The 23561-nt window shown below is 38.9% G+C and overlaps 1 protein-coding gene across 2 annotated transcripts in view; it reads right to left on the bottom strand.

The window, feature by feature from the left end:
• Nucleotides 1–5045: 5045 nt before the first annotated feature.
• Nucleotides 5046–23561, bottom strand: part of ripor1 (RHO family interacting cell polarization regulator 1) — a 67621-nt gene continuing 49105 nt past the window's right edge. For both annotated transcript variants that reach the window (XM_044357579.1, XM_044357578.1), the window contains exons 11-24: nt 23248–23396; nt 22951–23083; nt 19250–19375; nt 17265–17428; nt 16343–17069; nt 15499–15635; nt 14811–14931; nt 13286–13421; nt 12017–12178; nt 11750–11908; nt 11461–11657; nt 11000–11083; nt 10231–10321; nt 5046–8357 (exon numbers count right to left, since the gene is read on the bottom strand). In XM_044357579.1, coding sequence (XP_044213514.1) covers nt 8260–8357; nt 10231–10321; nt 11000–11083; nt 11461–11657; nt 11750–11908; nt 12017–12178; nt 13286–13421; nt 14811–14931; nt 15499–15635; nt 16343–17069; nt 17265–17428; nt 19250–19375; nt 22951–23083; nt 23248–23396 — 2484 coding nt within the window. In that variant the 3' untranslated portion in view covers nt 5046–8259. The remainder of the gene's footprint in view (nt 8358–10230; nt 10322–10999; nt 11084–11460; nt 11658–11749; nt 11909–12016; nt 12179–13285; nt 13422–14810; nt 14932–15498; nt 15636–16342; nt 17070–17264; nt 17429–19249; nt 19376–22950; nt 23084–23247; nt 23397–23561) is intronic.

A 23561-nucleotide genomic window follows, 5' to 3' on the forward strand; every position in this document is an offset into this window, starting at 1 on the left:
CTCAGTCTTGTTCAAAGTGATTTACCTGCATACCCAAGCTGAAGTGAGCAGTATTTGTGCCTTGAATGCAGCATATTTTATATCCTTTTATATGCTCTCTGGGCTAAATCCCTGAAATAACTAAAAAAAAAAGCCACATTATAATATTATAAATGGGTTAAACAACTTCTATCTATATTGATCTGTGATGTTAAACTGCATGTTTTTACTTAAAAAGGATATAGTATTGTATTGGACTAGGGTAATAAAGTAGTACATGAGTTCATATGTTGTTTTGCAATGTTTCTATAGGAAACAACTAAAGCAACTTGTGGATAGTGTCAAGTTTAATTTGGCCAACCTCAGATCCAGCAGAAACTATGATTATGATTCTCCTTTATATTGCAGATTGACTTGCAACTTTGATAACACTATATGTTCTAAGACATAAAACTCCCATTTAGCCTATTGAGATAGTACACCAACAAGCAAGCCTAAAGGTCTTTTAAGTTGTGCACATTTTGCGAAATGTTTGTTAAATGTAAGTTTTCAGTGCTGCCAGTGACACAAACTAAAATCCGCTCACTTTCATTGTATAAGGGCAGAGGCAGAAATCCCAGAGACATATCTAAAACCTGGACGAATAAAACCAAGACTATATGTGGCCAGATACCACTAGAGGGAAATGAGAGAATGTTTCTTTTTTTATACTTCTGGTGAACTGACTGTTTGGGTTCTTGAATTAAGTGTTCTGCTTCACATGTAGTACTCCCTAAAAATATGACACTGCCTATTGTGAAACTACCAATCCGACACATCCTACATCTGTTTTATAATGACAGTCACTGTTTGGAAAGACGTCAAGTCTGCTGATGTCTCCCCAGAACCTGAACAACTGTCTAACTGAATCTCAAAAATTCCATGAACTTTTAGGGAAGTGCAAGACAGGCCTCAGCCAGAATATGAATGTGTTATTTGTATGTGTGTCAGCAGATAAATTTAACAAACACAACTGCACATGAGACAATCTTTAAACACATTTTTAATAGTTTGTATATATTTGACACCAGAATGCCTGGAAATATATTTTAGAAAAGAAAAAAAAAAGAATAAAACATTTTGTTTCCAATGCTGCACAGTTTATCAAGCTTGTGGGAAAAATATATACTGTACTGCAGCAGTTTCCCACTGTTTCACACTCTCTTCATTCTTAAATAAAGTATCTCATCTATGTCTTATTGCATCTCTGTCACTATCAAACCTTGAGGCACTTAAATACTGAGATGCTTTATGGATGCAGAGGTATAGGTGCAGACTGCTGCTGTCCTATAGAAACTAAAAATAGTGGTAAATACAATGAATACAGTGGTAGCCATCACATATACATACAGTAAGTCCTCCCCACCTGACATCAGTCCTATGATTCCAGTGACACTATTGTTTTTAGTATGCTGTAAAGTAGACCTAAACAGGCAAATTGTACACAGTATACAACTTGGAATCAGCCCTGACCTTTTACAGTTGAAATCATATCTGAATGTCAGTTCTTTTCAGGGACACAACAGTCATTTCTTATTGCTTTCAATAAAAAGGGGTAGCTACTATTATGAGCCATGGCAGAGGATTAGGGCTATGTGGAAAAAATTGTTAAAAATCTGGATATTGAATTCTGAGATTGAACTCACAATTCATAGAGAGAAAAGCCAGAATTCCTCAAGCTCAGAATTCTGACTTTATTTTTGACTTCTCAGAACTCAAACTACAGCATAGCCTATTTTAAGACACAGCCCTAAGCTCTCGTGTAAAGATGGTTACATCTTTACAAGCATACTCATGTGTTCCTCATAAGAGTCTTAAAAGTTGTAAATTCTCAATTCACTTTAGTTTTGCCAGCAACCTTTGTTACATTATAAATAATTGTCAGTCTCAGAGAAATAAACAGGGTTGGCACATTGTACATTAAGAACCTGAACCCTCCCGATTGAAGACAAAAGCTATGTCCCCATTGCATACTGTACACTAATTGAGTATAGCATGTTACATGTTTACACTGGAAAAAATGATCAAGTGAGGTTCCGTTAAAAGTGTGGTTGATGGTGGACTGGCAGCTTGGCCGATGGGAAAAACAAGTCTGTAGCCATGCTAGCAGCTCTGTGAGGCTGTACTTAGACACAGCAGTACTGCTGTTGCTGCTGTTTGTTGTTGCTAGTCATGTATCTGTTGTTATTGTTGTTGCTGATGTTGTTCTGCGTCTCTGTGTCCCCAACCCCTCACCCCCCTTCTCTCTCTCAACCCAACTGGTCAAAGCAGATGGCCGCCCACCTAGAGCTGGGTTCTGCTTGAGGTTTCTTCCCGTTTAAAGGGGAGTTTTTCCTTACCGCTGTCGCCAAGTGCTTGCTCATGGGGGAATTGTTGTGTCTCTCTGTCTGTAAATTAAAGAGTACAGTCTAGACCTGCTCTATCTGAAAAGAGCCCTGAGATGGCTTTTGTTGTGATTTGGCGCTATATAAATAAAATTGAATTGAATTGAATTTGAGCTACGTTTACAGTTAGAGCTAACATGCTCTCAATGACAATGTTAAAGGAAAATTTATGTATTTTTCAACCTGGGCATTCTGACTATGGGTAATGATGAAATTAGCCCCTTGAGTTAGCTATTGAAGCTAGTTGCTCAAACTTCTGGGGGCAACTTGTTGGCTAATCAAACTAGCTGTCTGTTCATCTGCACATTCATTCATTCATTCATTTAATTCATTCATCTATGTTGTTTTGCCGGAGTCCATGATTCCCAAATCTCTACATCCGTGGTGGTGGGTCTTAAGTTAGCATGAACCATAGTCAGAATGGATAGCATTAAAAGAATAACACCCAGGTTTGAAAAGTGCCATAATTTTCCTTGAACATGCTGATGTGTTAGCAGGTAATGTTTATTAGCTCACCATCTTGGTTTAGCATGTTAGCATGACAACATTTGCTTATTGGGACTCATGAAGTAAAACTGAGACTGATGGGAATGTAACCCAAAGTGTTGGACAAACTGAAATTTTGATATGAAGATGTCGCTGGATGAAAAGTCAGAGGATAGCCAAAGTTAACACAATTCATCCTGAGTGGTTAGTACCACATTTCATTTAAACATCATCAACTATAGACATTTTGACTTGTCAAAGCAGGAACAGCACAGGTGGAATCAATAACAGTAAAGCTAGCCGCTCTGCATTTAGGTGAATTGCATCGCTCTGGTAGCATGCATGTTCACTAACTGACATACTGGGACATTTAATGGAATGGAGCCATCATTAATGTTATTATTTACAGCAGTGCTTTTCCTACTTTGAAAAGCCAAAATGTCTGCTGTGACAAGGGTCCATTGGTGGTGGACTGCCATTATTTCCTGTTAGTACAAATTTTGTTTTATACTGCCAGAACAGTGCACTGTCAACATTAATACACAGTACATTGTACAGTATTAGTATACAGTATGAGACTGGGACACATCTACACGCTGTCAACAGTCATCTGGCTGAGATGACTTTCTAGTAATGGTGCTCAGGAGATGTTTGAAAAAGGCAGAGGGGCAACATCCCTGTTACCAGTGTCACTGTGAATCTAATGAATCAATATTACAATAAACAGGAACAACTTGTCATGGGGCTGGACATTTAGGCATTTTCACTGACACTGGCCAAACTCTGTGTGGATAACATGGTGGACTATGAAGAAAACAATGTTATGTATAAAGCTACAATACTCCATGTACACTTTTGTTAAACCTGCAGAAATATGGCCATTGCTTAAAGAATAATACCTGTGTTTTTACATAACCCCCCCCCCCCCCCCCCCCCCCTCCTAAAAACACATTTCTGAACATGAGTGCTGGCCATTTTCCAAGCTTGTAGTGTTACATTTTTTTAAATGTAAACATAGCACAAAAAGTAAGGAAATTTGTGTTTGGTAGATTATTTCTTTGTTGTAATGATGCTTCTTGGCAATAAATCTTATATCGTTGGAAAGCCTGTTTATTTCCCTTTTATGTGGTTTACGCCCATGAAAAATATGCCAATCTTCTCTGCCAATGCCAAACAGCTTATTCTGCCATTGACTCTTGTTTGGTGTTTGGTGGATTTGGAGAGATTACCCCTTAAATATCAATTAATATCTCATAATTTTATGAGATCTGTATCTCATAATTAAAAGAAAATATCCAAAAACTTTGAGATCCTATTTCATAATTGTGAGGAAATTATCTTGTAATTAAAAGGTTGTCCTCTCATATTTAGAGATCTTGTAATTATGAGTTACTAAATCATAGCTATAAGCTACAGATCTCGTAATTATGAAATACAGTCATAATTATAAGATACACATTTTGTAATTATAAGATACTCACTCATATTTATGATAGATAGAGGTCATAATTGCATCGACACTGGCATACTAAGGTATTCAGTGTTTTTCTTGGTGAATACAATGCACTTCTGTACTTTGGAAAATGGTCAGCAGAATCCTAAAGATTTTAATATGTCATTTGCAGTAAATAGCACAAAACATGCAAAAACAGTGGTATGGCCCTTTAAATTATATCCAGTCCTATTTGAATTATTCCTATTCAAATGTAAGCATTCCAATACAAATAAAAATTGTAATTTTTTCCTAAATGTCAGAAATTTTAAATCACTTACTAGTGAACTGATCCCAGAGCTGCATGTCTATCTCTACTCTGCTCAGTGATTTAGTCCTCCACAGCTGTCTGTGAGAGTAATGCAAATATTCAGTAACTTCAGACAAAAATCCACCCCCTTTACAGCAGATACTGTATGTCAGTGGCACAGTTAAGTGCCAAAGAAAGTAGTGTCCTTATCAGTCAGTCAATGAATCAGTTCATCAAACTGATTGGTTGAACAACTGAAGATAAACTGTGTCATTATACAATAAAAAAAAATGCATCTCAGAAAAACAAAGTATACATTTACAAATTAAGACTCTGCTAAAATAAAAACAATTTACAATCAAATAACATTTAATTCCAGTGGCATATAGTCATATTATATGTATTTTCATAAACAATAAGATATGTAAAGAGTAATGGCACTGAATTGCTTAAACCATTCTCTGTGCAGAAGCAACTTAACAAGTTTTCTACAGTCTCAAACCTTTATACAAAACTACAGTGTGAGTTATATTTTTTCTTTTTAATCTGTTGAGGGTATTTTGACAACATTTAGTATAAAGCCCCGTGAGGCAGAGAATGAAAAGGTCACGTGTTCTTTTGCCTTATTTTTTCTCTTTTGAACTGAAAGACATTTCACAGTTAATAAGCCAGCAGTGTTGCAGATATGAGATAGGAAGCAAATGGATTTTTGTTCAGTTGTCTGTGTAAGTTTGCTAGGTCAGACATGCTGCTGGCTGTTTGAGCTGTAGTATCTACAATGTCACAGGTTCCCTCCCTGCATCAGCCACAGTATGTCATCCTGAGCAACACACTGAAACCATGCCTGCTCACCCAGTACAAGTGGCTTTATAATACCATTGGCTAAAGGACTCTAGCTCTACCGACATTCCAGGAAGAATGTAAGAACATACAGTACAACGTATCTTTTCCAATCGTATCAACCTATACAATCTAATAAAAATCTCAAGAATTAGTTTGGCTCTCCTCCAACACACTCCTATGACCTACAGGACACTTTTGACACTCCTAAATCAAGATTTTGATAGTCCTTCTGTGGGAACAAGTACTGGTTTGCACTCAAAAATTAAGATCTTCAAGGCAGGAACAAAAAATGTTGTACTGTGGACGTGGTTCCCCACCTCATAAGGCCTCAGTATGCTTTAAGTGAAGTACTTGTCTAACAGCATCTGAAACCCCACTTGCGTCCGACAATTTATGTAACACGCAATCCGATATCAGGTCCACTTTACACGGCGATTGACCAGGTGAGTGCAGGTGTGAAAGCATGCAGGGTTTGAATTTTTCTCTTGAGCTCTTTACACAGCTACTTCTGTTGGTTTTGGTGTGAACAACCAGGTGCAACATCATGACTACCTTCAAGGAAAGAGTGTCAAAGTGTGCACCGTTATCCCAATTTGTACACCTCATCATGTTGAAACTTCAAAACAAAGAACAGGGTTCTTGGAGAGAGATTGGGGAGGCAGAAGGCTAACAGAACAGTAAAGACTTTTTTGTTATTAGATGTGTTTGGACAACACATCATACAAACTGGTTCTTTTGAAGCATACTGAGGCCTTTACTGTGCAGCAGTGCTATGGAGGAATCACTTCATAACCAGTATGGATAATGAGAATTGGATTACAGCAACCCATAACTCCAAAGCAAAGCAATCCTTTAAACCAATGTTTCTGTCCCTATGGATCTTAATGAGCTCACAATCTCAGTAATCTGCTAGTTGTTCCTGCAGTGAAAAAGAAATTCACACAAATGAGTCCAGAATATCTATATTTCTGAGAACAAACCAATGCTTTTCCCATTTATGTGAGTCAAACACAGTTTCTGTGCACCAGTAAAGTGTGGGCATGATGACCTCCTCTACAGTTCCAGCTTTTCCATTCTGCGGTGCATTACACAATATTGCAAGTCAGGCCGTAGCACTCACGTCTCAAGTCTGGTCTTGAAACATGTTTTCAATTATCTCTCAGTCCCGTGTGTTTTGACTCGTACTTGTCTTGGCCTCGGTCAACGGTCTGGTTTTCTTTTTTTGCCTTTCTTGCCTCATAGCTGACTGTAGTTCTGCTGTCAGTTCCCCATAGAGATGCAAATTTCTTTAAAATCACGTCATTGTTCGGCACTGTCAATAAGTAATACAGATTATCTATTGTGTGTTTTTGCCATGTAATAACCAAGCATACTCACTTTAGACATGTAATTTTATGCACAAATGTGTGTTAAGACGTTGGACTTTGATAGTTAACTTTCACATTGTGCAAGAATATTACCTTTCCAGTATAATTAGATATATCGTGTGGTAATTAGCCCTGGATTGAATCTCATTTGTCCATCGAATTGGACAAAAACATTTTACAAATGAATAAATGTAACTAATAACAAAACATGTTTAGTAAATAAATAATGAAACATTTAGGCAGATTAACGAACAAAAAAAGGACAACATGAATGGGCACCATTTTGTTTCTTTGTTCTTGATTTCAATTTAGAATCTCAAAACTGCTCAGACTTGGACTTGACTTGATTTGGACTGGACTTAGGCAGTCTTGACTACAGCCCCGGTGCAAGTACTGCAGACAGTGATCTGGCAAAAATTCAGATATGTTAAACCAACGGCCACAGTATAGGCACTGCTGTATGAGAAAAGCCAGTTGTTAATGTTCAGTTGTCACTTCATAGAACAAGCTGGGTTGTTCAAAAACATCCTTGAGTCTAAACTAGAGACAGCAGTATTCAGTAGGACATGTAGTTTTATGTGATGGCAGGGTTAGTGGTAGTATTATACAGTAGAACGCCATAGTCAGTCTACTGCATGTATGCCCATTGGTTCACCATGTAACCAGTCAAACCCACAGTTTAAGTCAAAGTAATAGAACTTTGATATTAAAAATACAAGAAACTAAAAAATTTTTGGCACTTTGTAGACTATGAATACAGGAATTAGCTGACAAGGTGACTTTAGATAGCTTTGTAGACTTTGCTAGCTTACTTCAAAATCATGTATTTGTGTCTGGGCTGTGGAGGGACATGTCCGTGATGGCAAGGAATAAGTAGGAACTCTATTACCTGAATATGACTCACAGACATGTTCCTCCCTGTTCTCCTAACTCCCCCACATCCACTTCCCTCAGTATCCATTCGAGCCTTCCATCCCTTCCTTTAGCCATCCTTCCATTCATGCCTGCTCACATTGTACATTCTTCCCGGCATCTTTACAGTCCAACTGATTTTCTCTGAGTAGTTAGCACACGTTGATATATTAAATTGGTTTGTGTAGCTTACTGACTAAATGTTTGCCCAGTGATGAGTAAAGTTGTAGTTCTTGATGTGAGTATTAATTATTGCAACCTCTTTGACAGTGTATACTGTATATCATGTATTATATATTGTCTCTGTATGTTTTAGTGGTGGGAACAGGGTGGAAGAACAGCATACTGTGTATTCTAATGATGTTGTATCAAAGCTCTGCCAAAACACAACATTCATATTGTATAGCTGACTTTCTGGTGTTGTTGCCACCCCTATGTGTGTGTGTGTGTGTGTGTGTGTGTGTGTGTATGTGTGTATATGTGTGTGTTTGTGTGTATAGTGTAGTGTTAGAATGCTGTGCTGGCCATGCTTCCAGGAGCGAAGAGTCTCGGTATGCCATCCTGAGACATCTCAACGTGTCTGTGGGCCATCTTCCCCTCCTCACCTGCTCCGCACGATGAATGGAAGAACAACAAAAAACAGATGCAAAAAATGAATGAAAGAATGGGTAAATGAATGAATGCATTCATCCTCTCCATTGACATTTGTTTGGAAAAACTCAAATGGGTGAATACAAGATGGATGTGTATGTCTTATTTCTGGCTTAATGATTTTCTTCTGTCAAAAATGTATGTATGAATGAAAGAAAAAGATGAATGACAGAAAAAAATAACAAAAGTCATTTTAGTCACCACAGTAAACGTATAAGAAGTAGCAAGTGCATAAAGTGCTCTTTTAACACCATGGGTCTTGTTTTCATAGTTTTAACTCTTATTATTATCAGTTATAAGCAGAGGTGAGTAGTAACAAGTTACGTTTACTGATACATGTACTTAAAGCTGGAGTGCGGGACTTTTGTCTCCCCCTTCTGGAATTATGAGTGATTACAAAAACACTGTCCATGCTGTCGGCGCCTGCATATGGGTGATCTCGCTGTCTGAAGCTAATATGAAGCTTCAGTCGTCCAAATGACTCAAATCAAGTAGATATCTTTCAATGTTACAGTCTTTTTAGTGCCAAAGTCCCTCTTTTTGTTACTATACTTCCACCGCAGCTCAACAGGGAAACACTGTCTGAGGAAACACAAAGAGGGAATTTGATGCTAATAAGATTGTAAATGTGTCAGATATCCACTTGATATAACTCAGACTGTTCAAGCCTCATATAAGCTTCACATCAACTTTTAAATGACTGTTTGGACACACTGTGGATTTTGGCCTCCATCACTTACAATGGAAGCACATTTGAAGGGGGTCTTTTAATAGCCAGTGTGAACAGGAGGAATGATTACAGCGAGGAAAACCTCTTTCACTGTTCATATGGACATCTGACTGTTGTTTAAAGACACACTTGAAAAATTGTGAACCTGTCCTTTAGGTAACCTTTGAAAGTAAATTGTATTTGATGGAGTAGTTTACACACAGCTTACTTTTTACTCTTACTTGAATAGAGTTTTAGAGAAAACTCATTATTAATATTATTATATTCGAGCTAATGGTGTGCTTCTTTGCAAATCTTTTATGGTCATTCATTTAGCCTGATGAAGATAGACAGAAAAAGAGAGCAAATGATGCATGCATAATAGAAGACATACTACTTTTATTTCATGCAGACATGCCTGATATAACATTTCAACCACAGATGCTCTTCTTCAGGTAAAAGTGAAGAAGTGAACACACCTGTATTTAATAGGCAATTCATGATGAAATGTCACATCATTATATCCTTATGATCCTGAATGAGTCTTCTGATATTAGACATTTTCAGTATCATCGGAGACTGATTTGGCCACTTCTGTTATCTTATTGTCTTTGTTTGACTGGTTATACCCAGACACGGAGGACTCACCACATCCAGGACATTGTAACATGCTGACATCATATTTACTTTTTGGCATAATAACGCTACTCAAGTTGCTTTTTCAGTCGATATTTCTGCACTCCAACTCAAGTAGTTATTTTGATGACAACTTCTACTTGAGTTCTACAGTTTTTGGCTCCTCAGCATACCTCTGGTTATGAGAACATTATATTCATTATAGCTGAGATGTAGGTGAGACAAGTCTAAGTAACATTGCATCATGAGTGATCAGCTGTTTAATAAGTCCAGATTAACCCAATTATCCAAATCATTCAATACATGCAGGCTGGATTTCTGCATTTATTTAGCTTATTGCAATCCCCCGGTAACATAATAACATCCACCTATAGTCACTCAGCAACTACCTTTCCTTTGCGCTTTTCGCTACCAGCCTCACATTTTCTCCAGGAAATGTACTGTCTGGCTGTCACTATTAATATAATGATGGTTATGATTACCAAGCACTAGCAGAGCTTGTTTGGCAGCATCTCGAACTTCCTCCTTGTCTGTCCGACAAAGATACACTAATTGGTCGATGCTTTCTTTGGCCTGGAAAACACAACAGGGAATACAGTAGTAAGTATATTCAAACATATTGTAGTACAGTACAAACATGCTGCAGACAAGCTATTCTTTACATTTAACCATTTTCAGGCAAAACATTATGTCAGTGTTTCAGTGCAACAGTACTTTAACAGCAAGACGACATGGTGTAATATTGATCATTAGCAGTGGTGGGAAGTACATTTACTCAAGTACTGTACTGCATTTCAGATGTCTGAGTTGTTAACAGCTCCACCAAATAGTGATTTTTCCCTCTAAACTTCTCACATAGTTTCATTTCAATAAATGTTCAAATGATCCAATATTTCACCAAAAATAAAAGATTAGAGAAAAAGTCCAAAAACAGATTTGGTATCAGAACTTTGTTTTTTCTTCTTTCCTCTCCCATTAATCATCTCACGATCCCTCAGATTTATCTGCTGACCCGTTGGAGAACCACTGGACTAAACTAGCTAACTGTATATAAAGTAGTGTAAACTAGCTCCACCTCCAGCAGCTACAACAGTAACATGCTGCTCTAACACTGATGCTTCACTATTAATAATCTAATGAGTAAAAGATAAAAGTAAAAGATTGAAATATTTCTTCCACCACTGATCATTTTGTCCGATACCTAAAGACACATATAGTTCAATGATACCACCTTGTAGCAGTTGTTTGTACCTTGAGACAAGCTAAAGCCTTGCATCCACAGACTCTGGTGTCCACGTTTTCGTCTTCCAGCAGTTCCAGACAGCTCACCAAGGCCTGAGAAAGGAATGTTCACAATGTTTACTGTCTTCGATACGCCATCTATGAGGCTGCTGTCTGCGGTTCATGTTACTATCTGCTGGATAGCTGTGGCTCATACCACAAAGCTGGCTTACATTTAACTGGGGTAGATCACCATGGTAACCTGTGCTGCAGGGCTAAGCTGCTCTGGAGCAGGTTAACTCCAGATGTATGTAGCAAAGATTAAAAATTAAACTACAAAGGCAGACCTCCCACTAAAAACTGTACACAGATCACATTGACAAAATATGTCTAATTCTTTGGAATATCATGGTGAAACTATGAATGTTTGGAGCCCACATATAGCATGTACTGTACACATACTCACTCACTCAGACTGTGCAGTGTCTCACCTGCTCTCTCTGTCTGGGCTGGGCAGCCAGGCTTCTCAGTACAGAGCTGGCCGAGGCTGACACTTTGCCTCGTGGGTCTTTGAGTAATTTGGCCACAGCATGAAGTCCTTCTCTCCTCAGGCTGCACTCTGGAGGCCGCCTCAGGGCGTGGACAATCACATCCTGGTCACATGACGCCAGGCTCTGCACCAGCCACACTGTAGCAAGGAGGTTACCACTGATTATCACTACTTATCAAACCTTTTTCTGCATTCGTTCTATGGTGTGTCTGTATGTGTGTGTGTGATACCCTCTTCTGCCAGCTCAGTGATATGTGTTTCCATGTTAGTGATGCCGTTAGCCTCCAGGTAACTCCACAGCTGGAACAGCGTCACCATCACTTTATCTCTGTTGCCGCCTCGCCGTGGTAACCGCTGATCCAGCACTCGCTCTGCCAGACACAAGAACACTGGACACACACACACACACACACACACACACACGGTTGTTAATGTGACACCCACGTGCAGCTACACACACACACTAGCATGCACACATGTGACAGATGCTCCTGTACCTGTGTCGGCCATGTTGCTGGCCCTGTCAGGCAGTATGCTGGAGTAAACTGTGGACAGGGTGACCAGGAAACTCTCAGCAGATACGCTGTACACACTGCCCTGCCCCACACACTGTTGCCATAGTGACACAGCACCCATGCACAGGCCCAGCTGTGGTATCACTGATGGAGAGAAGATAGGACAGATGGGAGAGAATAAGGGAAAAAGGGAGTATTTATTTTTTGATGTTAGAGAGTAAGGTCACATCAGCTCACTCAAGTTTTAACACCAAGAGACAGTAGTTTCTGCAGCACAACCCATCAGATTTGCACTTTTAATATTTTTTGTGAAATTATGTGATTTGCAGTATCTCTCTCTCTCTAAACAAAGTTTTGTAAAGGTTTATTTTTTTCTGACAGGTTACAAATGATGAGAACAATGAGATGTATTTGATCTTAAGGCGCATCATGTATTTGGGTCACAGACCACAGAGCAACACTTTTTTCCATTACCATTTCCAAGTTCTAATCCTGTGCCCCTGTGTTAATTATTCATTTATCTCTTATCATGTTAAATATGTGTCCAAAAAATGTTTTTGAGTATTTTTTATATAAAAATCCCCCTTTTATCTGTAAAACTTAAAAATATTTTTGATGACTCATCTTGAACTTGTGGGTGGTTACATGAATGTATCCAGTCAAATGTGATCTGGGGTGACTGGCTAACCCTGCAAATCATATAAAGCCACATTTGACCTTTAACTTGTGGGTAGCTAGCGGAGCGATATCTGAGAAGGAGGTGATGAGTAGGAGGTGTTTGTTTGGATATTTGCTAGAAAAAAACCTTGTTTACGTTTCAAAAGACTGTGGTTGATGTCTAATTTATTCATTTCACCCACGTCCTCCTGCTCCTGATCTAACAACAAAAGGTGATGATGGTGTGTGCGGAGGCCAACAGTCCACTGAAGCGCCAATGCAATGACATCTGTAGGATTTCAGTTAAACCTCTCGTAACTAAATGCAGCCCACATGTTCTATTTCACGTGGAAATACATCACGTTAGTGAAGGTAAAGACCCTCTAATTTCAGCTTCACTGTGATTTCAACCAGCATCAGACACAGATCAGTAGAAATATGTATGAATTCATTCTCTGATATCAATTTGTCACATGCTGTAGGTGGACAAGTGTCCATATGTGACATCTTTGTGAGCAGATGATCAACAGACTCCCAGTTAGTCTGTTAAAGCCTGTGTGTGGAAGTAATGACTTCATGTAACAGACGGCTTACCTTCAGCAGGCTGTCTGACACGTCGTGGGTTGTCCTTGGTGACGCGTCGGATGATTTCGAGGATGCGAGCCTCTCTCAGCAGTCTGTCCAAGGCATACATCTCTCCACACCGCAGAGGACCAAACATACCCAGGCGCTACAGACATAATGCAGCATATTGCTTAACATTACACAACATTACAAAACTAAAACACTAATCTGACCTTCATCATCCATGTCTAATAACATGGATATGATGCAGTTTTATTGATTATACTGTAGTTTATTAAAAAACTGATCAGTATTTTATTGGTTTTCAATAGAAATACCATTAAATGATCACGAATACATTATCATGTTTATATTCATTTATTCATATGAACAAGTATATTTTCCTGATAATAGTTCTGTGCTTTTACTAAAATACTGAATGCATGACATTTACTTATAATGGAGTATTTTTTTACATTGTATGATATTGTGACTTTTTTACTTCCCCCACCACTTAAAAAATGTATTACTTTGATCCACTGGTTTCTATGGGTTACAAGAAAATTGGCTAAACCCTAAATAATTAATATTATTAAATAATTAACTTTGTTCTGAAAAGTATGCAAACTACTATTGATGTTATAAATGATCATGCCGGATAACCAGAGTTGCTGCTTACTGCTTCAACTGAAATACAACCACTACTTCAGTGCTTGAACTACTATAAATATATAAATACATACATAAATATATCCTCAACTACTACAGATCCTTCACCTTGCTGCTCTTCCTGTCAATGTGCCAAAGTTTTCTTGAACAAGACACTGAACCACAAGTTGCTCCCAATGGAGCAGCTTGCTGCCTTGTTGCCATGCAAGTCGCAAGACCAGCGCCTTGCATGGCAGCTCCACTGCCATCAGTGTGTGTGGATGGATGAATGAGAGCCAAAAAAAAGCGCTTTGGGAAAAAGGTGCTATATAAGTGCAGTCAGACAGGTTCACAATTTTTCAAATCTGTCTTCAGGTACCCAAATGAACACTGAAACATGTTTTCCTTGCAAAATTATATTTAAAAGTTTATCTGAAGCTAATATGAAGCTTCAACTGCCAAATGAGTCAAGTAAATATCTTTCAACGTTTCAGTCTTTTTAGTGCCAAAGTCCCTCTTTTTGTTACTATACTTCCACCACAGCTCAACAGGGAAACACTGTCTGAGGAAACACAAAGAGGGAATTTGATGCTAAAAAGACTATAAATGTGTCAGATATCCACTTGATATGACTAACTCAGACTGATGAAGCCTCATAAGCTTTACATCAACTTTTAAATGCATTTTTGCACTAAATGACTGTGTGGACACACTGTGGATTTTAGCCTCCATCACTTACATTGAAAACACATTTGAAGGTGATCTTTTAATATCCAGTATGAACAGGAGGAATGATTACAGCGAGGAAAACCTCTTTCACTGTTCATATGGACACCTGACTGTTGTTTTAAGACACACTTGAAAACTTGTCAACCTGTCCTTTACAGACAGTGTTGTGGTCTCCTACCAGCAGCTGTGCACTGCAGTTCCTCAGATGGACCACCAGAGAGCAGTCTAAAGTGGTGCAGCCTGAGGTGAGGGGGCAGGCGGGGGAGGAGGGGCTGTCCCAGCCTCTGTCCTGCAGAGACCTACATACATACATACACACACACACACACACACACACACACACACACACACACAGGATTTACAATTAGGTTTTTAGGTTTAGGTATCAGACTTGTTACAGGGAGTAAACAGCAGGATAAGTACATCCCTGGTTACAACTGAAACCTGCTGATACTTGCTATCAACTGATGCTGTAAACAATAACAAGTGATGGAAAACAGATTGTGACACTGAGCCAAGAAAAGAAATCCTCATGATAGTCATATTTCAAGGTTGTTATGCAAGTAATGAAAGCATAAGGTTTTTCCAGCCTGCTCACATGCTCTCACAGCTGAATACACTAGTTTAACCATCAGAACATATCTATGCTACAGTGATGGTGCAACACAGCTCCACTAGATGGCAGCAAAATGTGACAACAGTGAGACTCCTCAACAACAGGAGATAGATGTTTCTGCAGATCTAATAACTCCATATGTAACCTGTGTGTTTTTTGGATAAATCACACACCTTAAGAGCAATGTGAAGTGTGAAAATGTGTTCTCCTGAGGTATTGGATGTGTTTCAGTCCATTTGTCAGCACTGACCTTCCATTTCTGTTCCTCTTCTCGCCCCTCTCCTCTTCTTCCTCCTCCCAGTCGGATGTGTTAAGGAAGTCAAAGCTGCCCAGAGCTGTTTCCACTGTGAGGCTGACCACGCTGGGAGAACGGCTATGCCTACCACCCTGCACACACATGCACGCACACACGCAGATATGAACATATGTGTGTAAATTAGGAGGCCAACACCTGTGTAATAACTTGAGAAAGAAGCAGGAGCCCTTTAGGTTGACTGATAAGCAGCACAGATTTTATTCTATGAACTGAATAAATGTAGTTATTAGAGCACATTTGGGGCCAATGCTGAAATTGATACTTGAGAATTTAAAAATCAAATAAATGATATATAAAGATCTCTTAAATTTGTTTTTAATGATTTGTGAGTGAGCAGGACACTTTACATACAATATATACATGAACTTGGCAGTAATCTCTGGTTGACAAACTCAATGACTTTTACCTTAACAGTAAATTACCTTTACTGTTGCTTATTAACTGAGGGGATATTATTATGGATTTTATGGATATTATTATATTATTATGGTGATTACAGGAATAGCATACCCCATAATAAATATTTTTTGCTAATTGACCCGTCATTAATCTTTATAGCCTAATAAACGAACTTCAGAATTAGGTGACACTGATACTTCCTGATTGTATATCTGGTGAGTATTTATTTACCTGCAAATGTTTTGCACTTATTTATACTGTCTCACTGCACTGGTGAACCATGTTAGTATTTTGCTGAATTTTTCTGTTCAAATTGCACAGAATAAAAAGATTCAAACTCCTGTGAAAGCATCTTCTCTCACACATTCTCCGTCCTCACCTTCAGTGTAACCTGCAGCAGCTTCAGCTCTTGCTCCAGTAGTTGTAGCTCAGGGAACTGTCCTCTGTAATCATCCAGAGAGGAGACTACAGTTCCCAGGGCGTCCTCCAGCCCGCTATCCACCAGCCTACCACCCTCTCTGGACAGACAGTCTGCTCCTGCACCCTCCTCCTCCACCGACACCCGGTGGGCCATATACGTCACATCTCCGCTCTCTGCCAGCATGCTGCACTCCAGCTGTGACTGTGTGTTTATTTGTGACGGAGTGCTAGAGTCCACTCTTTCAGTCCTGGCAATGGGGGAGTCGAGGACAGTGATGGGTGTATCCTGTTGCTCCCTGATTAGGTGTTGTCTATCACTATCTGCTACATCAACAGCTGTTGTGTTTTCCTCAGCAACACCCAGCCTCCTTGGTGACATGTCGGCGTCCGTGGCAACAGAGCTGGGTGGTTCAGGAGTTCTGTTGGGCATCTCCATTTCAATGTCATTGATGGAGATCCCTGACGCCAGAGACATCACCTCCCCTGATTCGCCGGCTGACCTGTCCGTCAACATGATGCCGTCAGCGCTGTTTTCACTGATGTGGCTCAGAGAACGCAAGTAGCTGCGCGAGGCATGGCTGTTGGTCACCGCTACATCCACTGTTGCTATGGGAGACTGTTTTCCTACATCCTCCTCCTCACTTTCAGGTTTTGTCAGCACAGTGACTGCTCCCTTCTCCTCTTCCCTGTAAATCAGTTCATATATCCGTCAATCAAATTATTAATTTATTAACAGAGCACACCATATTCCAAGTAAGAAAACTCATCTTTGTGTTTCAAAACAGTCAGTCAGATATGATTTATAAAAATGATATTTCATAAGAATGGAGAGTAAAATAAAAATTAATTCTACCCAAAAAAAAAACTAGCAACAATGCTACCTGCTGCTGTCTGCTTGGTATTTGGACGTGTTGGGAGTCTCGCTGACTTTGTGGGTGGAATTTGGAGTTGAGGAAGCAGAGTCTCTGGGGCAAAATGAGATGTCAGGCTGCGGGAAGGAACTTCCTGTGACAGCTGGCTGGACCTCTGGTGTCACCACCACCGCCTTGAGAGCAAAAGAGACATGGACACAGAGTCAAAGGGAGAGTCTATTTTAGCCATCAAGAAAAAACCCTCAGGTTTTGACAGCACTCCAATGCACACATTACAGCCTGTTCCTGAGAGATATAGATAGATATAGATATAATGCACTCCAGTACACCAGCACCACCCATTACGACCTCAATATTACAGATAAAGTAGAATTATCTCCTTTCTGACAATGTCAACAAAAACTGAAAATGTATTTGTTTAGTAAATGTAGAATTTATGGCAGAGCTGTTGTATTGGATTGCATTAGATTGCACAGGTAGTTAAGTGGCCAGTGAGGGTATATTCTCAATTGTTTCTTTTTTATCAGTGTTACAGATAAGAATAGTGAATATGTTCCCCACAAAATACATTATTTTCATTATAAAGTCCAATATGAATCTCCCAAAAGTCCATACAAGTTATACCTGGTATGGACTTAATAAGAATTTCTACAACAAAAGACATATTTGGAGCTTGTGTGGAACAAAATGTCATATTTGTAAGTAACAGAATTACTTAAATTGTAATGAATATCTATCTTCAAGCCCCCAAAAGACTGCATTACTTCTCCTTCAGAGAGATTCCTTCAATGTCAGTAAACCACCGTTCCTAGATTCCATGTCAGTCCACATGAGCATCTAAATTCAACCATTCACATACATACTGTAGTTGAGCTGCACAACAGGCCTTTTTCACTTTTCCTTTCACTCACTAACAATAAGTTCTGTTCAACTGTCTCACAGTGTGACAGTGAGCCAGTATGAACAATATCAGAACCCTGAAACTGGAGCAGCTAAAGGGAATTGAGCCATTATTCATTTTATTATTTACACCTGTGCTTTTTTTTTTTTTTTTTTACTGTGACACGTCTAAATGTCTTCTTGGAAAAGGCCTGTAGTATAAACTTATGTTTGAGCCTCCAAGACCATCTTATTCCTTCAGTTACTGCAAGTCAGCAACCTATTTTCAATATGACTTCTGAGTGTTGCTGAATGAATTGTTTACACATCTTATCTAAATTGGCAAAAAAAAGCTATTCAGAAGTGAGTCTGGCAACATCTGTAAGGGGTACAGCAACCTCAGAAGTATGTTTATCTTGAGCGTGCTTATTCTCCCCAACCAGGAAACAGACAGATTTGCCCACTTTCTCTTTGATGCTTGTTATCATCTGGCTAAAGTTGAGTTTTTTGACCATTTCAGAAGAGAGACAGTTCTTATTCCAAACAGGTTATCACCTCAGGGGTCAAGTAAAGGGAAGACCACTATGTGCAGCGGAGCTGACCGATAAATATAAAAGCCATTCATTATTGATGTAAAAAATTGATGGTGCTGCAACACATTTACATAATATACCTTCACACTACTAAGACAGAGTGTGACAAAATGGCATAGTAATAGAAAAAAAATAAGATAAGCAAATTATGCCCTATAAACAAATTTAACCAGTTGGATGATGATCATTGGTCATTTAAATATGCTTTTGTTGTTGACAACATGTGCATGCCATTTTTAGTTTTTGTGTGCCCTTGTTAGGGCTCATATTTATACATGCACACATAACATTAGTAACTATTACCATACTACTCATATTGTCTATTACAGTAGAGTTTTTAATTAATGGAAACCAATCCCTGTATAACAAACTCTGGTTTGTTTATTGCAGCTAAGGATGCAGGGCTTATTAAAGCCTGAGCGGCCAAACCAAAAGTCCCCTAACTGTAAATCATGACTGTTTGCACATATAAACAGGAGGTGGTTGAAGCTTAAATAACATGCAGTGTCTGTTGTGTGTTACCTTGGGATGTGTGGAGCTGCGTAGCCCTCCTGCAGACAGCTGAGGACTGGAGGAATCATCTGAAGATTCAGATGAATTGGACCATGCTGTTCCATTCTCTAACTCTTCATGACGGCGGAGCATGTTCTAAAAGAGAAACAGAACTTAAACATGTTGGACTCATGAAAGAAAATTGGACGTTTTGCCTGATAATCCAGCACATTGAGGACTATATGGGAGAGATGGTTTAACCTGCCGTCCCATTACATTTTCCATTATGAAAAATCCCGGAGACTAATTGACAGAAAGACAAAACTGAAGGCCTCACTTCCATTTTGGATCCAGGCCATAAGCAGTCAACAGACTGACAGATAGCAGGTGAATGAGCTAGTGAACTGTTGTTGTCCTGACACTCAGTGAAAAATCAAGCAAAATCTAGCTCAAACTAATAATACACAATCAAAAGGAAACTATCTGACCTATTGGAATGAAATGACCAAAACACAAGATAAGCTCAACTGTAGTATAGGTACCTCAGCACTATAGCTGACAAAAAGTAGAGGAAGCTTCACTTCTTAAAACCAGCATCATGCGTCCAGAAGTCTTCTACTTTGTTCAATGATTTTATGTTGATATGTTTAATAATGCACTGTTCTGTTAAAAGTGTGTTGGTTATCTCTTGCTATTTTGTTTGGTTGTGTAAAATATAATTATTCAGCAATAATATAACTTTAACATTCATGCCAATAAAGCTTATTTGAATTTGAGTCGCCTAACATCTAGGTGGCTGGCTGGTTCACAGCTCAGACACTCTGACCTCTTAATTATTTTCACTGTGTAAGACTCTGCATTCCTTTACTTTGCTGATCAGTCAGATGTTACAGGCTGTCAACAGCACTCATTCATGCAGATCTGTTGTTTAACTTCAACTGGATCACAGACAGCTTTTGAGGATTAGGGGTACTTTAGATTAAACAATCTTGCAAGTTCAAATACACAATCCACTCTGCTTAATTATCTTCAGTCAACAGAGCAAGCAGTGTTCAACTCTGCTTTGTTCTCTTCTATTCTGCTTCAGTGACCAAACTCATAGAACACTGAGCGCACCGCACGAGAACAGCCAATAGGAAAGTGATATGTCAACAGAGTTCACTGAAGTTAAATGGATAAGTAGGCACACTCCAAACTCAATGTGAATGCCAATTCTCAGAAAATGTCCACTGTAAACTTTGTGTTTCAATCTTTGTGACTGCTGGCTGGTGTAGCAGTGAACTGTACTGTGCACGAACCTTGAATCAACCAGCCAAACAACTGAAAATGACTGCTAACTTTACAAATGTGCGGAAATTAGTGGACAATTTGTTCAAAAGCTAACTAAGCTTTTATTTCTAGATTTTATCAGACAAGTGCAAAGTTAGACTCGGGTTACAAAATGTCAGAATTTTCTTTAAAGTGAGTTTATCCAAAGTTCCCCTCCAGTCAAAAATGAGGTTTTCTTCTTGTTCCTTCAGTTTGATGTTGTTCTCCTCACTGTGTAGAACGATGTATGTGCAGAGTTTGTTTTCATATTCATCCGCTGAAGGAGGAAATTTTCACTGTGATCACCTTAAATCAGTGTACCAACGAGCATGATTTGTGACATCACAATTAGTTTGGAGCCAGTTGTGGTCCAGTATGCAACTTACACAAGTGTGATGTTGAAACTTGAAGCCTCCAGTGCACAAACACTGAGAATGAACTTTACATCTTGTGTCCAACAGGTAAACTTTTGAAATATAAAATAATTATATAATGATAGATTCTGGATTTTTCAATGCGTGAGAATGAGAAAATTAAAAAAATTTTAACCAGTAAATTGAACTTTTTCATGGAAAAATCATATTAGACACAAATTATTATTTGAAGATTATTTTTATAAAAATTCTCTGTAAAACTGGACTAGGTACAGCAGGTTAAAGTTGTAAATTCTGAAAGTCTGTAAATTCTGAAGGACAGTTTGGGTAATAACTCACCTTTTATTTTAGTTTTCTATTTCAAGTTTGACTCAAGTTTACAACCTATCTGATTGTCTGACTGCCGTGTTTCCAGATCTCAGAAATTTACTTGGCGACTGAATGAATGTTATTATTACTGATAGAAATGAAAAATGAGAAAATAGAACCAAAATTGTAATAAACCAGACTTATCCATTTAGACTCTTGAGATTTTTGGCAGTCACAACTGAGGAAATTGGATGTTTCTGTATATCCTCCAGACTATAGTTTCTAAGGTTCCACATTATCATAATATACATTATGCCAAGTGGTAATCATATTGAATTATGGGTCCTAGCTTCTCCAAGGTTACCCATCATCAATTTAAAAAGGGTAGTACTGTCTAGGTTCTACAAGGATCCACTCATTCGCCCTATAGGCCTGTGGAGAGTCATATGTGTGCAGATTTTCAGTTTGACCAAACACTAGAGCAGATGATTTGCACTTCCTCCTCTCAAATGGAGGAAATGATGAGTGAAAACAGCTCGAGATGTGTTTGGAAACCTTGCATACATACCTCATGGCTCAGTGGAACCATGAGCAAAAGAATGGAGACTACAGTTCTAGGTTTCTAATGTTCTACACCACCATTACTGTCACCAGTCAGCATACTGGTGGGTTCTATGTTCCTATGTTTTCTGGGATTCTACCTCATCATGACTTACAACGGTGGGCTGTCTCGCTGGTGACTTGTCGCTACAGGAACAGCTCTGGCTAAGTGTGTCTCTGAAGATGTCCAGCAGCGGCCAGTGCTGCCGCCTGGTCAGACTCCGAGGCAGAGACTGCAAGTTGGGCAGCCACGTGGAACAAAGGGCAATGGAGCAGTTAGGGAGCGGTAGTTTTTGGCTGAATTAAAGTACTCCTCCTACAGCAGTGGTTCTGAACCATGAGACCTCTAGGCCCCAGATAATTTGCTCTCAAAATAATGCTACATAACATAATGTGCTTTGTATCTTTTATAGTTTATGTTGTTATTTTACAGAATCCCAAAGTAGAGTTAAACTCAATTTTCAGTTTACTGGTGTTCAATCAATGTTCATTAATTTCCAGTAAAGATGGGAAATCCTCTCAGCCTGACTAGGGCCGAGTTCAAATGAGATGAAATGACGATCAGTTGATGCCATGTCTAGTCTAGTGCTAAGAAATAAACACCTGTGTGAGATTTACTGAACAGCTTCAGGAGTGGCAGTAAATCTGTCTAACCCTGTTTTAAAGTCATTGCAAACCCTTTTAACAATATCATTAAAACGAGACTCAGCAGAGAATTATATAATCAGCACAGAACACCAGTGTTCAGCAATAGAGCAAAACACTTGATGTGTAACGATCTGTTCAAATCAGAATTCTAAATCCTGTGTGTGAGTCAGTAAACTAATGTGTGGTCACAATGTGGCCACTGCATGTTGCACTTGGCAGTAACTTTACCATGACAACAAATCTGAGTCACTTACTAGCTTGTCACTAAGTGAGGCAGCGGAGACACTGCAAATGAACGGAACATCATTCTGCTCCATATTTTAGGACTGGGCTACGTGGGAAGTGTACAAGTTCATTTTCACAAGTTACTTGTTAGTCCCTATTTCTTCAAACTTGACTTTGAGTGTCAATCTTTAGAAAAGCTTCAATCAAATGTCACTGTAGGGGAGAACAGGGGTAAAACAGAGGCAGCTAGAACACTGAGGAACTCACATAGAAGGCTTGTTCACGTAATGACGGCGTGTCAGGTGGACTCTGGTTGAAGATTGTTGAGAATCTCTTACTGACAGTTGGAGCTTTGTTGACAGTGCTTGCCACTGACCCTTGATCATCTTTATCAAATGGACTGACAAAGAGGAATGGCAGCAGAGGACAAGAGAGAAAAGATAGATTAAACAAATATTCCATTTAATATTTAATGAATGTTCTGTTAACGAATAACACATTGCTAATTAAATTACTCATAAATCTTTCAATTACAATTTCAATAACATGCTTGAGTGAACTCACTTCCAGGTGACCTCAAGGCTTAGCTTAATGGTCCCCAGGTCATTAATATCCACAGCAACTGTCTGGGGTAGAGCAGCAAATAGGTCCTTAGTCTCACAGGAAACACTTCCCACAACCACGTGATTGGCCAGGCTCTTCAGCTCTGTCACCTAGGAGACCACAGAAATATAGTTGGATCATGCTATAAATCAACAAAACCAGAGACAGCACCAGTAGAGCAGTAATGGAGGTGATATATATATATATATATATAAAACACCAAATTACTAAATGAATAATAAAAGTCATAAAAAAAGTAATTATAAAAAGACAGA

Source organism: Thunnus albacares, chromosome 7 (genome assembly GCF_914725855.1).
Source record: "Thunnus albacares chromosome 7, fThuAlb1.1, whole genome shotgun sequence".
Classification (NCBI taxonomy): domain Eukaryota; kingdom Metazoa; phylum Chordata; class Actinopteri; order Scombriformes; family Scombridae; genus Thunnus; species Thunnus albacares.